This window comes from Euphorbia lathyris, chromosome 3, assembly GCF_963576675.1.
Source record: "Euphorbia lathyris chromosome 3, ddEupLath1.1, whole genome shotgun sequence".
In the NCBI taxonomy this organism is placed as follows: Eukaryota; Viridiplantae; Streptophyta; class Magnoliopsida; order Malpighiales; family Euphorbiaceae; genus Euphorbia; species Euphorbia lathyris.
Genome location: NC_088912.1, coordinates 75,047,289 through 75,064,830, shown reverse-complemented (window position 1 = coordinate 75,064,830; position 17,542 = coordinate 75,047,289). Strand labels below are relative to the sequence as shown.

Here is a 17,542-nt window from a genome sequence, read left to right as displayed (position 1 = left end):
ACCCCGACAAATAAAAGAAAATTATATATCATTGTATTTCATAAAAAATGAATATAGAAATATTATTGTATGATATATGATCTTATTAGTTAATTATTATTTATCCGGATCATTATTCAATGATCTAAATAACCGAGTCAATTTGTAACCCCCTATCTAGCAATTAAACCTTATATATACTAAAAAATTATCATATTTTTTTTTTATTAATGTATGGTTTATTAATTATTTACCGAGACCACTATCCAGTAATCCAAATAAACCGCTAACGTTATTATCGTATTATAATTGCTATACAACAATTTAAATTCGATAAATGAAACTAAAACAAAAATTATTATTATCTTACCAAAAAAAAAAAAAAACAAAAATTATTATATTATTTGAATAAAGATTATTATTGTCAAAAATTAAATTTAAGACTAGCTAATCTAACATTAAATTAAAATCTAATTCATTTGAGTTCAGATTAAACAACAATAATTGGCTAACTAAACTTACCATACAAAAGATTAAATATATTACCAATAAGAAAATGAAACGAAATGGGCCTTTGTATTAATGCTATGGAATTGGATTAGGAATATATGTAGTTGGGCTTGACATATTTTAATTGTAGAGATGGCTAAAACCTCAGTTAATTACAGTATTTACTCTTCCTTTTCTTCCGAGTTAGTCCGTTCAACTGCTGTCTTCCGCCGTCCGAGCTAGAGTCCATTCGATCCGCCGTTCGCTGCAGCCTTCCGGTCCGATTTCGTTGCTTCCGTTCGATTTGCTTCTGCTACCGTCGTATGCCGTTAGGTTCCGTGTCATCGACTCCGCCTCGGTCTCCTGGCCGTTCGTCGTTTCCGACGAGGTAAGATCCGCACCTCTTTTCCCTTTTATTTTTTATGTGCATGTATATATTTTTTGGTTTTTAGTTTTAATTTCATAATTAGTTTGGATCTAAAAATATAATTTGTATTTTTGATTTACCTAATCTAATCTGATCTATATAGTTTTCTTTGGCTTTATTTATTTAAAAACCTAGACCTGACTTATACAAAAGAAGTTTATTTTGTTCATTTATTTAATAATATATTGATTATGTGAGACTTGATCTTTTATTCCATGTAGATCTTGAGAAAGTTTCCGATGACCCTTAAGTGGAGGGCGGTAAGGATGGTGAGGTGAAAAGCTCTGTCCACCACTTTTCTTGTGTTTTATGAGCTGCAATCTCAGATTGACTGTAATTGATCAGTCAATTTCATTCCTGAAAAGAATCCTAACTTCGTTATATCTGATTAAGTTCTGCAATTGAGGCTTGAGCTTTGCATATTTTCTTTCCTTAGTTACTCTTCCCAAGTATCAATACATCAACTGATTTTTCGCGGATGTTGAGCCAAATTCGAAAAACGATTGTTCGCGTGCGATCCACAATGCCTGCATTTAAGCTCGGCGGAACTCGACATTTCTGCAAATCCGCCTCTAAACCCACTAACAATGGAAATAACAGAAGCAGAATCGACAAAACTGAGTCGAGTATTAGTAAATATGATGAGGCCTATCGCCAACTGGACAAACTGGATTTCATGACTGCTACGAAGATTCTCTTTAATGAACCCCCGAAGAAGAAAGAGTTCGGGTACTTACTTCTCTTTCTTTCCGATTGTTTGTACAAGGGCCTTTGATGCGCTATGTGGATTTTGATTCTAATGTTAATTCCTGATTGAGTTTCTTTTAGAAATTTTATCAAACATGCTTCAGTATGGGTTATTACTTGGTCTTTTTGGATTAGCAGATTGATAGGCCTAGCTATACGTGATGGAAAACAATTGAGCCACCGATCTACATATTCAGTTATTCACTTTAAGGTTGGATTTGGAAGGATAGTCATTTGAAATGAAATATTTTAGTTTGAAACATAAGTTTTTAATTTATAAAAATATAGACTTTATTTGTTCGGATGGCTTCATCAAGCATGGGATCATCTAAATGTTATATGAAGTTTCAAGTTATTTTTTAATCTCGAAATACTATTGCAAAGATATAAATTCTAAGTATGTCCTTTTGTTTTTCTTTTGCAAGAGCAGATCAATGTCATATAATTTGTACTAAAATTAAATCTTGTTCATAAAATCCCCCTAACCAAATGGACCCTAAGTTAAAATCCATACATGAAATATATGTGGATCAATGTCTTATTCAAATTTGTTAAGCTATGTAGATCATTTCACTTGATGAGCTGTTGTCTTATGGATATTTTGATGCCTTTCTCAACTACTTATTTAACTATGAATCTTTCTTTGATGGTTTTATTTAGGGGAAACACATATGTATGCAGTATACTAATCTAAAACTTTTAGTAAACAAGTTTAAAGTAAGTTGAACATAAACATGGGAACTTCACAGAGCTTCAATATTGTCATTGTATGATACCATGTTATTGAGTTCAAACTATGGTTATCTGTACAATGTTTTTCTTTTTCATTCTTGAAAATAACTCTGATAGTATTCCTAAGCTTGAGCCTGATATTGTAGGATTGTAACCCAGTAGTACCAAAGAAGCTTGATACACATTTCACGCATAAGTTCGGTAGCCTTGTATTGAATCAGCTTGTGCACCCCTTCACTAGCGTAGAGTGAAAAATACAATATACAATCATGCAATTGTTATAAATGTAAACTAGCCTATTGTGCATCTCTTCACCCTTTAATGTTCAGGTTATGTAAACTGTTTCCTCCATATGCTCATTAAAACAAAAATTAAATAATGTCTTCTTGATGATTTACTTTAGCCCACTGATTTATTCCTAGTCTAATTTATGCTATGGTGACTGATGATTGTTTGTTGAGCTTCCTAGCATCTGTATTTCCTTTTGGTTGAAGTTTATTTATATATATCCCTTCTATGGTCAGGATTGATTTCCATCTGGTACAGTTCTTCTTTGTCTGCATGCCTTCATTGGGTATCTATTTCCTCAAGTTTATATCATTGTGTTCCTTCTATGTTCAAATATTTCCTCCACTTTAGCCTCCTGATTGATGGCTGTGTTTCCTGTAACAGCTGCATATTTGGTGGCTCAATATGCTCGCAGTGAAATGAGAAGAATGGATGCGGTAACTTTCTTGTTTAGCTCATCAATAACAATTTTATGTTTTTTAGCTTATATAAATTTATTGCTCTATACTTTTATCCTTCGCTAAACACCAAAGTTAAGTTTATCTTAAAATATTTAGTGTCTGTTCCCTTTTCCCCTTTATCTACTATAAATGACAATTTCTTGAAATGCATGAAGGGTCTTTTCGAATTCATGCCAACTTTTTGGCAACCGATGGTAGTTATTCATAGGTTATTATGCATTCAAATTTCACTATGATTGCATTCAAAATTTTTTTGTTTCACAAATGAAATCATTCGAATATTGCCTAATTGATTAAAAATCACTTTGCTCCATGAATTTGCTCGTGAAATATAGTTTAGCTCGAAGTTAACTTCATGGCCATGTTAGATTAATAAGTTCAACTCAAAATCATTTGAAATGTTATACAAGTAAACATTACTACCTTTTGTCACCTTAATAAAAGTATTTCTATATTCAATTCTTCATATGCGTATGTTAGAGTATTGATCACCCAATTATTTATCTCAGGAACTTGAGCGAAAAAAGAAGGCAGAGGAGGAGAAAGCAAAAGAGATTGAACTAAAAGCTATCCATGAGGAAGAAGCTAGGTCAGAACATAAGATTTTGGAGGTGAAAGTGAGACTAGATAAACTGGAGGAAGCTGTAAAGGAAATTGTGGTGGCAACGAAGAAACATTCGGGCGACGATGCAGCAAAAAAACCAGACAATGATGAGAAAAAACATGTTGAACCAACGAAATCTGGTGAAGCTTGCAACTTATCAGAATCAAAGAATGAAGAAACTGCTGAGAAATGATGTACGAGGCATCTTACCATTCTCGGTTTAAGCAGACGACAAAGATAGGTGAATTGATGTTTGAAAAAGGAAGTATTTTATTTCTAGCTACCCATTTTTGTTGTTTGGTTTTGTACGTTGTTTGCCTGAGGTCAGTAGCTTTGTATTTGAAGGCACCTTTGTTTGATTGCTGACCGGCGACGAACAATGTTCATCAGAGCATACACGTTTCAAATTCGAATAGACAGTTGGTTTGGGATTTTCTTACCTATTCAAGGCTTTTACTAGTTTCAAATTAAGACACAAACCTCTGAACTACCATTTTACATAGTAGAGAGAGAGTTTTGGTTCTGCCAAGTTCAACCTTCTACTGCCTGTCTGTTTACTGGTGATGTGCACATTTCTCAAGCGGTTAGGCAAAGTTGGTATTGTTTTTTCCTAATGCTACTCAAGTTATTAACCTAATAAACTAGTCTTAGGTTTGTTGTTGCTCAACTCAAGCAAATGGGTGGTTTTTTTTTTCGCCATTCACAATCCATTGATACGTAAATCCACTTGCATGAGCGACCAAAAAAGAAAAAGAAGAGTAAATTAGCTAAAATGGGCCTAAATTGTACTTTGCCAATGAATAGTTTTTGCTAGTTTATTAATTTAATCTGGCTATAATTTGGTTTTCACTATTTTAGCTTGCCCTTTTTCTTCTTGCTAACATAGTATACTTTTATTAACTTTGTTGTCGTTTTATTCTTTCGAACTTCTCTTTTAAGGTTGTTGCCTGAATTTAAAATTTGGGAACCAAATCTTGGAGTTCTTTTAGTTGGTTTATGCTCTCAAAATTTTCTATTTTAATTTTGGTTGTATTTACTTATCATTGATTTTGATATTGATGTGGTGTCAATAATCTTCATGATATGTTGAGTTGTGTTTGTTCGATGTCTCCTGAATATACTCCTATGATTAAGTTAGAGAGAGATAAAGAGAGAAGGAGTAGCGTTCACCTGTGATCCGGACCTGAATGACCTAATGTTAGCCCTACTCACGTGGAATCCAGTTGTCATATTAGGATGTCTATCCCCTTTCCAAATGGTAAAAGGGGGTTAAACATTTAATGTGAGCCAGGTTGTTGGCAGGAGGACACATGGTTAGAGGCAAATGACAATGAAGGTGCATTAAAGTTCGTAAAGAACATTATTAATCCCACAAAGACTAGTACTCAATTCTCTATTCGTACTCAAACTCTATAGTATATAAGTTATCGATTAAGTGAAATTTTGGTTTTTATAACTAATAAAGTAAATAACAGAAAATAGAAAAATAGCAAAGTGTTAAACAGTTAATTTATTTAATGAATAAATTGAAGGTCAGGATTAGGATCTCCTTACTAACTCCTATGGATCAACAAGTATATATTGTGTGTAGCAAAGTTAGTTTGAGACAATGATTTTCCATTACAAAATAGTAACTTTGGTCAAGATTCATTAAAATCTACTTCAAATACCTTTAGGTTTATGCTTGGTTAGGCAAAATCCTTAATTGTATTTGAAGGCATTAGATTCTATGAAAACCAATGTTAAGCCGTAATCTAGACCACAAAGTCTCACTATCTGGTTATGGAATATGATTAACTAATATGCTAAGTTAAATGGTTTATCTGATTAGGTTTCACAATTTAACTTTTCTATCCAATTACTTGATTAAATTTCTTAAATAAAAGGTAAGCAATAGCCTTAGTTAATTCCATAGTTAACTCCTACAATCAGGGCGTATACAGAGGGGGGGCTGGGGGGCCTGGGCCTCTCCGGCTGTCGGAACCACCATGGTCACGAGTAGTTTTGGACCCCCCAAATATTAGTGTATATACACAGTAGTAATATTTCATTGTTTAAAGGTAGATGGGATGGTTAAAACACTTGTTTTTTTTAAAAGGTCCTAGGTTCAATTCCCTCTAACCTCAATTTATTTTAGAAAGTGTTTATTTATTTAAATTTTATTTTTCAATAATTATAAAACTATGTTACCATTATTAATTAATTAATTTATTTATTTATTTATTTTCATAACACTTTTGAACTCATTTTTATTATGTCTTTTCCATTAAAAAAATTAATTTCTTATTTTTGAGATTCAAACAACTTAATTTCTAAATTAAATTTTAAAATTTTAAAACTAAAAATAAAAAAATGTAAAAATGTTATAATTTTTTTTAGAAACTAGTATTGAACTAATAAAAAAAATTAAATATATCCCATTACGTGTTTGACTTGTCCAAAATTCAAAATTTCAATATTTTAAACCTATTAAGTACTACATAAATCCAAATTTTTAATTTTTTTTTTTGGCTTGTTAGACCTCTATAAATCCAAATTTCTAATATTTTTTTTGGCTTGTTAGGCCTTTCTAAATCCAAATTTTTAATTTTTTTGGCATGTTAGGCTTCCATAAATCCAAATTTCTAATTTTTTTGGCCTCTTAGGTCTTCTTAAAATTGGTTCTTGACCATTCAAATTATAACACGCATATATACAAAAAAAAAATTAAACAAGTTCGAATTAGCAAAAAAAAAAAAAATTCCGAACGCACGTGTAAAATCGGCCCCCCCAACCTACTAATCCTGTATTCGCCACTGCCTACAATACAACATATATAATTGTTTAATGATGCATGCTTGTTAAGCGCGGTTTACCACCATCCCAGATTTATCACTAAATTAGAACTAAGACTAAATGAAAACATAAACTAATGTTGAAGTTTAAAAGCTAAAAATGAATGTAAACCTAATGTAGAACTAAAATAGCATAAAAAAGTATCTCAATTACAAAGTAGAATTTCCTATTTATAGGAATCCAAGATCCTTATTGTATTATGAACCATAAAATGTCTCCCTGGTCATTACTAAGTCTTCGTCCCTTGTTATTGACGAGTTAGAGTTGAAGAAGTAAGACAATTGGAGGGTTTTTAGGAAGAGTTTCACACTACTTCTAATTCTGAAATCGATCATAGCTCATCGAATAGCTCTGACGTAGCTCGCCGAGTAGCTACTTAAATTTGAATTATGCATCTTTGACATTATATTCCTTGGTTGACTCTGAATCCATAGCTCGTCGAAAAACTTTACGCGTCTCATCGAGTAGCTTCTTCTAGCTCACTCAGCAACCTTGAACAGTTCCAATTTCCTAACCATAAGCAAATAAATATTGTAAGTAATTATGAAACTGCCGTAATTTTTTATATATCTTATCCTATCTCATGATCCCTCACATAAATTGTAAGAAGTCAACTGTCTATAACGTCAAAACTCATAACAAAATACAGCTAACAATACTCATTTATGTTACCATATGTTTCCACCATAATTATTTTTTTTGCTTTAAACAGTTTTTAAATGTTTTAGTTGGTCTGAATTACGTCCAAATAGATTTTACAAGAGTTTATCAGAGGAAAACTACTTTTTAGGGTGAACCTCAAAAGAGACCTAAAATAAATCAGGGGAGTGTTTGGTTAGTCAAAATTAAAAGAGGGAATGAGAATGAGAATGGATGATTCCATTTCTGTGTTTGATTTTATAATTTTAATTGAGGAATGGGAATCACATTTCCCTTTTATTGGAATCCATAATTCCTTCGTTCCCTCACCGCAATCAAACTTCATTCCTATTGATTTATTAATTTAATTAAAAAATTAATCCCACGTTTTTTGGTTTCAAATTAATTGTACATCCTCCACTATTTACATCCACGATTTCTTTTGTTGATAAAGTATAGCTATAGTTTTAAGGGTTAAGGTTCAAAAATACCCCTAACGTTTTGGGTTAGGAGCAATTTTACCCCTAACATCTAAAATGGTGCAATTTTACCCCTAACGTTTGTAAACAAGAGCAATTTTACCCCTAACGTTGATAATTTGGGTCAATTTCAGAAATTATTATAAAACACATCCATTTTTGTTCTTATTTCGCACCAATTGCATATCAATCGTTATATAAAAAAAGATTTTATGTTTTTTGTAATTTAATAATAGAATTGGAGATTAATATTTATAAATTCGGTGATTTTTTTGATTTTTTTTTATCTAATTCGTACAAAAGACATTATATTTTTTATATTTTTTTCACTTCTCAACATATGTTTTTGATTTGTTACTGATAAAATGACATGTGTGTGAAGTGTTGATGACAAGATTAATGGCTGAGAAGACAGTTTGATGAATTATTTATCAAATTGACCCAATTTATCAACGTTAAGGGTAAAATTGCTCTTGGTTACAAACGTTAGGGGTAAAGTGGCACCATTTTAGACGTTAGGGGTAAAATTGCTCCTAACCCAAAACGTTAGGGGTATTTTTACACCTTAACCCAAGTTTTAATTAATAATAAGCCATAGTTTTAATTTTTTATTATAAAGACAAGGATGGTTATATTACATTATGTTTTATATAATAATGTATTTATATTATAACATTGAATGTGGTTTTCTTTTGAATTTATAATACCATTTTCTTTATTTACGTTAATAGTAATAACAAAAAAAAATATCAATAAGAAACCATTAAATTTATTTTAATATATTAGATTTTTTATGCTAATGGATGATTTAATATTTTTTATATTTATTTTTAATTGATGTTATAATAATAAAAATTATTTACTAAATTATTTTTAATATATATTGTATTCATTATGACTCAGATCATTAAGGAGCTAAAAAACTTAAAAGAGAATTTCATTCCAATTCTAAATTGAACCAAACATAATAAATAAGTAGTGATTTCGATTTCGATTCCGCCACATTCCGATTCCGATTTTGTTTCCGTTTCCGAAGTTCAAACCAAACACCCCCCAGGAGAAATCAAAAGGTCATTTAAATTTTTAAACGTGTGTTCTGTGAGCCAATTAAAAAGCAGGAAAATCAGAAAGTATACGTATCAATTCATCGTGGAAGTTAAAATGGAGCAATTACTCAATATGGAGAACATGACTTATAGAATGAAGCAGAAAGTTACCACAACGTCTATAAAATGAAGGAATCACGATGAAAACTCATCAACTCAACACACCCAAGCAAAATTCTAAGTATTTTTAGAATTCTTAGTTATTACCTTAGTTTTAATTTTCAAGTGCAAAGTTCATTCACGCTTCCAATACAATTTTATTTTTAATGTTCTTCAGTTATTTCTGTAAGGTGGGTATCATTTTGATAATCGAATCTTTGGACTTTTACGGTTTCTTTATCCCATACAGTCGTTTGATAATTAGAAATTAGTTAGGTGCAATTTTATTCCATAATTCTCTAGGACGTCTGCATTTTCCACGAAAGAGCCAAACACCATCCAAATAAATGTAACAAATAGATGAAAATGACATATTTACCCCTAGATTAAGGCATGTGAACATGTTTAACTCTAAACCATTAAATATGTAGACGTTATGAGCTCCACTTTGACCTTTATATAAAAAGCCAAAGCTTGCACTCTAATCAGTTAGAAAATAAGCCCAAATCTTCAACTTTGAATCATGGAATTAAGCAGCTTATGCAACTCTGGCATCACCGGCGGCGGCGACATGGACGCCTATGAGAAGATCCGGCGGTATGATCGGATTGTTTCCTTGAATGAATTTGTGGGTGAATCAGAGAGTATTAATATGCCTATATGGAGATTGATTTGGAGGAAAATAATGAGGGAGAAAAAGAAGAAGAAGTTTGTTCATTGTTGTTCAAGTCGAATGCAATTTTCTTATGATTATTATGCTTATTCTATGAATTTTGATCAGACCTCAATATGCTCTGATCCTGATCCTGATCACATCTCTCGCACTTTTTCTGCTAGATTTGCTGTTTCTGCTAGAATCTTTGATTAGAGTGGATAGACACAAATTAAGCAAAGAAAATGATATGTAATTTGTGCATTTTCTTCATCTTTCTTGGTCAATTTTAGATATGTAATTTGTGCATTTTCCTTGTCTTGCATTATATATGAGAAATATGGCTATACAAATTGTATATTATCCAGTTTTTTTTTTTTTTTTCTTATATCAATGAACTATTAATTCAAAAGGATAAATTAATAAATAAGAACTAGTTCTAATTTATCATATGGAAAAGTATGAATAAAAATAGCCGATTTACTCTACTGGTTAAGTCCTGATAACAAGTAATAATATTTTTATTTTTAAAAAAACAATGCATTTACATTTAGATAAAACACAAGCAACTCTTCAAATTGAATTGGAGTTGTGTAAAATGAAGTCAATCGGAATTTAGTACATAAACTATTAAATTAGTAAAAAAAAAGTGTGAAATGTTAAATAACATATACAAGAGTACAGAGAGGGTATCAATTAAAATTTGATTATGTTTGGCATCTTCTTTTATTTTTTTTCTCTCTTTTCTGACTTCAGAAGTAAGTGAAGATGCTTTCAGAATAATGGCCTTTTCTACTCCAGTGAATTTAAAGTAGCAATTAATTAATGTAGGGGAAAAGTAGTCCATGTGTTGTTTTATTCTTTAGATATAGGACTCTAAGACCATAACAAGATGAGATAAACATAAAAATGATTAGTTAATGACAAAAACCATGTTCCAAGTAGGAATAATAAATTTAAATTTAAATCAATAACTTCAAGAAATGCAATTTGAAGCATTAAATTAGTGTAGCTAATTTAATTAGTTGTTGAAATTATATTGATTTACTGGTCCAGAAAGATCACGAAAAAAATGCATGTGCATACTTCACTATCAATGGTACTAGTTAGCTGGGGTTGTCTCGGGGTGCCAACCTCGTTGGGATGTCTGACCTGCCCTCGCGTCCCAATTTTCAGTTAAAAAAATGGTACTAGTTAGCTAGAACTATTGATACTGCACCACCAATACTGCACAACCAATTAGTCCGTATGTATTTGGTTCAACGGTTAACTAATAGTTGTTGCTGTTGCACTTGACTGCTTGTTGCTGTGGTTAACAGTTTATGGTTGTTGTTGACGGTTGATTATTAGCTGATTGATTATTGGTGTTTGATAAAATTGTGAATAGATATTGTTGTTACGTATATAAAAAGTCTATCGTAAATAATTTATTAGTCTCTAAATTCCTAACACACAGTTTTCGTATATTATCAATACATTGTTTAGTTATTAACTTTTGTTCTATTCAATAGTTTTGACCCTTAAAGAGAACTAAACTATTTAATAATTCAAATATGTGAAAGACTAAACTCTTGTATATAACAAAAATTAAGGACTAAAAAATGTTGTTTTAAAATTCGAGAACTAAATAATGTGTTAGGTAAAAATTTAGGGACTGATAAACTATCAGTCCAAATGTCTAATATGAACATGTTTTAAATTAATCAACAAATAAATTATAAAAATACAAATTGTAATACACAAATTAATAAAAATAATCTAAATAACTAATTAAAAATTAAAAACAATTATTTATTTAACGAAGTAAAACCTTATTATTTCGGCAATTTTAATATTATAGAAATAGAAATAAACAATAAAAGAGAAATGTATTTTGTGGAAATAAAAAGAATAATTTTGTTAATATCAAATAAATACAAACAATTGTTTACAAAAATCTCATTATAGCTTTTCGTGAAAAGCTCCAAAAAACAGTTGTTTCATAAAAAATGTTAAACGTTGTTGTTGTATAAGCCTAACCAAACACTACATTTTCTATTGTTTAGAGTAAAACACTAAACCGAAAAGCTAAAACAAACACCCCTAACTGATTAATGAATAGTTTTTTTTACAAAAGATGAAGTTAAATTTTGCACACAAAAAAATGTTTAATTTTTTTTCCTATACAAATAATACCTTGCTATTATTATTTAACTAATTATTATTGTTTAATTTTTTTTAACCAATTATACAAATAGTACCTGATATAATTAAAATTGTGAAATTATACTAGTTTTGAATCATAATTAGTTATGGTGCCACTTTCAAAATCTTAAACAATTAGTTATGGTGCCACTTTCAAAATCTTAAACAATGATCAATAGCAGATTTGCAATCTTAAACAATTAGTTATGGTGCCACTTTCAAAATCTTAAACAATGATCAATAGCAGATTTGCGATTTACTGTAACAATCTGGTTAAATAAGTGGCATTAAAGTAAAAGGTCTGAGCAAGAATTCGCCTTCAGAAAATAGAATGAACTAAGGTAGTAACCGGAGCTTATAGCAGTTTTATATAATTAATCACTGACAGCGCTTGTACAATAGTTTATTAATAGATCGATAAAAATTATTTTTACTGAGACATGCAATTAATCACTGATAGCGTTGAAACAAAAATTATTTCTACTGATATTGTAGGGCTTTACCCCAAAAGGAGCCCTTCCAGAAATTCTCCGAGGCCAAAGATAAACCTAGGCCAAGGAGGGGTTTGGAAATAGTTTTCAACCAGCAATTGACGCGCCTCAGTTAGTACCTCACTAGCTGCGTCATTGCCCCAAGCGCAAAGATACTTATTATCTTCTTCTAATATGCATTTATAGGCTGCCTGAATGCCTCTATTTTAATCCATTTCCAATGTGGGAATTGATACCATCATATATGTTCTCATAGAGTAGAATGGGTTGAAGCAACTCTGTGCAGTCCAATGTGCCAATTTATGTATCAATGTATATCATTCCAGAAGAAATATCAAATTTTGAACTCCAGCATATATAATCATCTTTCACTTGTCGAATTGATTAAGCTCTCGTTTCAGACTCCAACTTTCATAAAATTGTGTCCTTTTATCTGCAAATGCAGCAGAGGATATATAAATTATAAAAATTAATGGACTTGTTACCTAATGACCATGTATTTTCCTTTTTTCTTTTTATCAGACATTGACAAATCATTTTGTTTTAGATTCTGAAATTCCATTAACAATTTAACCCTTTTGTTTTCAGCAACAAGTGCCAACCGCCCGTTCTAAAGCTACCTAAAAGTCTGTACACGCAGGACCTGAATTAGAACCTGGAGTCTGTGCAAGCAGATATCTATCTTACACAAAGAAGCTACTGTTGAATTAAGTTTTGCACAAGGTCAACTTCTCATGCAATAGGAATATGTTGTTGGAGTACTCATGACCCCATTAACTAAGCTTTGTTTAATTGGATTGAAGATGGTGCAGGATAAATTCATGATCTTTTAACATGAATTTTACTATGTTTTCCTAAAGGATTATTAAAAAACTAAATTCCAACAATTAAGTATCAAATAAAAATCAGTCATGGAAGAATAATATAAAAAAAAACAAGCATTAGGAATATTTTGAGTTGTTGTAACCCTAATTATTCGGGTGAAAAAAATGGCGAGTTGATGTTACAATCTAACTTATGTCTCAAATCACATAAACTCATTGACAAGATAGGATTCAGAACAAAAAATGTCTCGGTTAGAAAGTTGGCAAAATTTTATGAAATAAAAAGAACATACATGAATTGGAAAGAAACATTAATAATATAGTTTGAGAGGGGCTGCACGAATGTAGGCCCCCATAGCAACAAATTATGACGTAGACTCTCCTACTTGGGGAGACCTTACGGAGATGCATCTCCTAAGTGCAACGAAGACCATCTACATAGGCCATAAACCTTATTGATCGCCCATTAACTTCATCCAAGTAAGTATGTTTCTTTGGTTTATTGTCTCATATTTTATAGTAAGTGGGCACAACTCCAGATTTCACAAATAGATAACGTGGGATTGATAATATTAAAAAACAAATAACATAAATATAAAAGTAAGATTAAAAAAATAAATAAAATATAAGAGTCAAATTTAGACAATTGGATTGAAGATGATGCATGTTAAATTCATGATCTTTGAACATGAATTTAACTATGTTTTCCTAAGTGATAATTAAAAATCTAAATGCAAAGCAATTAAGTAGCAAATAAAAATCAAATAATATGAAAAAATAAGCATTAGGCATATTTTGAGTTGTTGTAACGCTAATTATTCAAATAATATGAAAAAAATAAGCATTAGGCATATTTTGAGTTGTTGTAACGCTAATTATTCAGCATAATGTAGTGAAAGAAATAGAGAGTTGGCGTTACTATCTAACTTATGTCTCGAAGCACATAAACTTATTGACAAGATGGGATACATAACAAAAAATTATCTGGTTAGAAAGTTGGCAAAATTTTATGAATAAAAAGAAAATACGAGAATTGGAAAGAAATATTAACACTATATTTTTGAGAGGGGCCGCGCGAACGCAATCCCCCACAGCAACAAATTATGACGTAGGCTCTCTCACTTGGGGAGACCTTACGAAGATGCATTTTATAAGTGCAATGAAGACCATCTACATAGGTCATAGACCTTATTGATCGCCCATTAACCCCGTCCAGGTAAGTATGTTTCTTTGGTTTATTGTGTCATATTTTATAGTATGTGGGCACAACTCCAAGCTTCACAAATAGACAATGTGGGATTGCTACTATTAAAAAAAATAACATAAATATACAAATAAGATTATAAAAAATGAATAAAATATAAGAGTCCAATTTAGACAATTGGAATTGGAAAGAAGATAATACATGTTAAATTCATGATCTTTGAATATGAATTTAACTATGTTTTCTAAGTGATAATTAAAAATATAAATTCAAAGCAATTAAGTAGCAAATACAAATATATCATGGAAGAATAATATGAAAAAAATAAGAATTATAAATATTTTGAGTTGTTGCAACGCTAATTATTCAGCATAATGTAGTGAAAGAAATAGGGAGTTGAAGTTACTATCTAACTTATGTCTCGAAGCAAATAAACTCATTGATAAGATGGGATACAGAACAAAAAATTATCTGGTTAGAAAGTTAATAAAATTTTATGAATAAAAATAAAATACGAGAATTGGAAAGAAACATTAACACTATAGTTTGAGAGGGGTTGCGCGAACGCATGCCCCCACAGCAAAAAATTATGACGTAGGCTCTCCCACTTTGGGAGACCTTATGGAGATGCATCTCCTAAGTGCAATGAACACCATCTACATAGGCCATAGACCTTATTGATCGTCCATTAACCCCGTCCAGGTAAGTATGTTTCTTTGGTTTATTGTCTCATATTTTATAGTATGTGGGCACAACTCCAGGCTTCACAAATATACAATGTGGGATTACTACTATTAAAAAAAAATAACATAAATATACAAATAAGATTAAAAAAAATAAATAAAATATAAGAGTCAAATTTAGACAATTGGATTGAAGATGATACATGTTAAATTCATGATCTTTGAACATGAATTTACCTATGTTTTCTAAGTGATAATTAAAAATCTAAATTCAAAGCAATTAAGTAGCAAATAAAAATCAATCATGGAAGAATAATATGAAAAAATAAGCATTATGAATATTTTGAGTTGTTGCAACGCTAATTATTTAGCATAATGTAGTAAAAGAAATAGGGAGTTAGCGTTACTATCTAACTTATCTCTGGAAGCACAAAAACTCATTGACAAGATGGGATTCAGAACAAAAAAATTGTCCGGTTAGAAAGTTGGTAAAATTTTGTGAATAAAAAAAAATATGAGAAATTAAAAGAAACATTAACACTATAGCTTGAGAGGACCGCGCGAACGCAAGCCCCCAACACAATAAATTATGACGTAGGTTGTCCCACTTGGGGAGATCTTACGAAGATGCATCTCCTAAGTGCAATGGAGACCATCTACATAGGCCATAGACTTTATTGATCGTCCATTGACCCCGTCTAGGTAAATAGGGGTGTCAATATGGGTTCGCGAGTTGTAAACGTGTCGTGTCGACTTACTCAGGTGACCCATTTATCCCAACCCTGACCCAACCCATTTAATAAATGGGTCGACTTGGCACGATTCGTTTAAGAAGCGGGTTGAACGTGTCAACCTGGCTAACCCATTTAATTTTGCAACTCCATAGTAAAAAAAAAAATACTCAACTAAAAAAATAAAGAAAATAAAAACATGCATAATCGCATATAAAATAAAATAAAATCCAATACAAACTAACAAAACAAATTCAACAAGATAACATCAAAAGTCTAAAATCCAAAACTTACAAACAAAATAAAAAATTTCAATTTCAAATAACAAATAAACTAAAACATTCAATTCAACTTAAACAACAACAGAATTAATATTTTGTTCATTAGTCTTTGATTCAATCCATTCCAACTGAGTCATCAATTTCTTTCAACCCATCCTGAATTATTAAATTTAGAATGTGAGCAGAGCATCTCATATGGAAAAAATCTCAACGGTTTAATAGACCACCCTTACTATTCAATAAATTTTTCAACAAATCCGCACATTTATCATTTGCACTTGCATTATCCAAAGTAAGTGAAAAAATCCTACCATCAATTTTCCAACCACACAAGAAATTGTGAATTTTTTCACACAGAGCTACACCATTATGTGGAGGAGGCAAATAACAAAAGTTTAAAATTCTCTTTTGGATATTCCAATCTTTATCAATAAAATGTCCGGTCAAACAGATATACCCATCTGTTGTAATAGAAGACCAACAATCATAAGTTAGACATATCCTACTAGAAGTTGACTCAACAAAAGACTTACTTTTGGCTAGAGACTGAAACGCTCACCGGATGTTAATGAAGAGAGGCAGGCAGCACAAATTGTTAGGGAACGAAAGTTGGAAACCTAACGTGTTCTGTAATCTACTAATCTGTATATATATATTAGGGCTAAAAATTAAAATTACTTTAATGTCCATAAAACTTTTTTATATTTACATGATATATGGGTTAGATGGGTTATATGGGTCGGGTTAGATGGGTTCGCGGGTTGGGTTGACACGACCCATAGACTCGTCTAAATTATACGGGTTACAACGAATTCGTGAGTCAACCCGCGACCCGGCCCGTTTATTTTACGGGTTAGGCGTGTCGACCCATTTATGACCCAAACCCATTTATCTCAATCTTAATTCATTTAATTTTCGTGTTACGCGAATCGTGTTATCGTGTTATGACCCATATTGATAGCCCTACAGGTAAATATGTTTCTTTTGGTTTATTATCTCATATTTTATAGCATGTGGGTACAACTCCATGCTTCACAAGTAGACAATGTGGGATTGCTACTATTAAAAAATAACATAAATATATAAATAATATTAAAAAACAAATAAAATATAAGAGTCTAATTTAGACAGTTGGAATGAAGATGATTCATGATCTTTGAACATGAATTTAACTATGTTTTCCTAAGTGATAATTAAAAATATAAATTCAAAGCAATTAAGTGGCAAAAATACGAGAGTTGTTGTAACGCTAATTATTTAGAATAATGTGAGTTGTTGCAACGCTAATTATTCAGCATAATGTAGTGAAAGAACTAAGTATTAGACTATGTATTTAGTTGTTATTTATCTGTATCATTCTGTTATTTATCTCTAGCCTAAAATATAGGTTTAGTTGTTGACTATAGTTGTTCACTGCAGAGTGAACTGTATTCTATATAAATATTAAACTTCACATCAATAACAATCACTGAGAATCATATTGTTACATGGTATCAGAGCCCTAACCCTAACCCTAATCCTCTCTCTCTTTTCCCACCTTCACCGAAACACTATCTAACTTATGTCTCAAAGCACATAAATTCATTGAAAGATGGGATTGAGAACAA

At 31.1% G+C, this 17,542-nt stretch overlaps 1 protein-coding gene and 5 non-coding genes across 7 annotated transcripts; 1 reads left to right on the top strand and 5 right to left on the bottom strand.

Annotated features, from left to right (window-relative positions):
* Window positions 1–612: 612 nt before the first annotated feature.
* LOC136223584 (uncharacterized) lies at window positions 613–4,170 on the top strand. 2 transcript variants are annotated; one of them, XM_066011675.1, is made up of 6 exons: window positions 613–856; window positions 1,117–1,169; window positions 1,332–1,624; window positions 2,899–2,948; window positions 3,047–3,099; window positions 3,633–4,170. In XM_066011675.1, exons 3-6 carry the CDS (start codon window positions 1,374–1,376, stop codon window positions 3,918–3,920), a joined length of 642 nt encoding a protein of 213 aa, XP_065867747.1. In that variant the 5' UTR covers window positions 613–856; window positions 1,117–1,169; window positions 1,332–1,373; the 3' UTR covers window positions 3,921–4,170. The 2 variants fall into 2 exon arrangements, with proteins under 2 accessions (XP_065867747.1, XP_065867746.1); XM_066011674.1 differs by having other exon boundaries at window positions 614–856; window positions 1,117–1,624.
* An 8,046-nt stretch (window positions 4,171–12,216) lies between these two features.
* On the bottom strand, window positions 12,217–12,366 carry LOC136225281 (U4 spliceosomal RNA). The gene has a single exon (XR_010687005.1). It is a non-coding gene; the product is annotated as a U4 spliceosomal RNA (small nuclear RNA).
* A 997-nt stretch (window positions 12,367–13,363) lies between these two features.
* LOC136225043 (U1 spliceosomal RNA) lies at window positions 13,364–13,524 on the bottom strand. Its single transcript, XR_010686781.1, has one exon. It is a non-coding gene; the product is annotated as a U1 spliceosomal RNA (small nuclear RNA).
* A 575-nt stretch (window positions 13,525–14,099) lies between these two features.
* LOC136225019 (U1 spliceosomal RNA) lies at window positions 14,100–14,260 on the bottom strand. Its single transcript, XR_010686759.1, has one exon. It is a non-coding gene; the product is annotated as a U1 spliceosomal RNA (small nuclear RNA).
* A 529-nt stretch (window positions 14,261–14,789) lies between these two features.
* LOC136225008 (U1 spliceosomal RNA) lies at window positions 14,790–14,950 on the bottom strand. The gene has a single exon (XR_010686748.1). It is a non-coding gene; the product is annotated as a U1 spliceosomal RNA (small nuclear RNA).
* A 522-nt stretch (window positions 14,951–15,472) lies between these two features.
* LOC136225031 (U1 spliceosomal RNA) lies at window positions 15,473–15,633 on the bottom strand. Its single transcript, XR_010686770.1, has one exon. It is a non-coding gene; the product is annotated as a U1 spliceosomal RNA (small nuclear RNA).
* Window positions 15,634–17,542: the final 1,909 nt, after the last annotated feature.

Excerpts from the sequence above, each read along its gene's own strand:
- LOC136223584 (XM_066011675.1), top strand. The coding sequence starts at position 1,374 with ATGTTGAGCCAAATTCGAAAAACGATTGTTCGCGTGCGATCCACAATG. Across the intron at positions 1,625-2,898 it reads CCGAAGAAGAAAGAGTTCGG|GATTGATTTCCATCTGGTAC; the intron begins GTACTTACTTCT and ends TTCTATGGTCAG. Across the intron at positions 2,949-3,046 it reads TGTCTGCATGCCTTCATTGG|CTGCATATTTGGTGGCTCAA; the intron begins GTATCTATTTCC and ends TTCCTGTAACAG.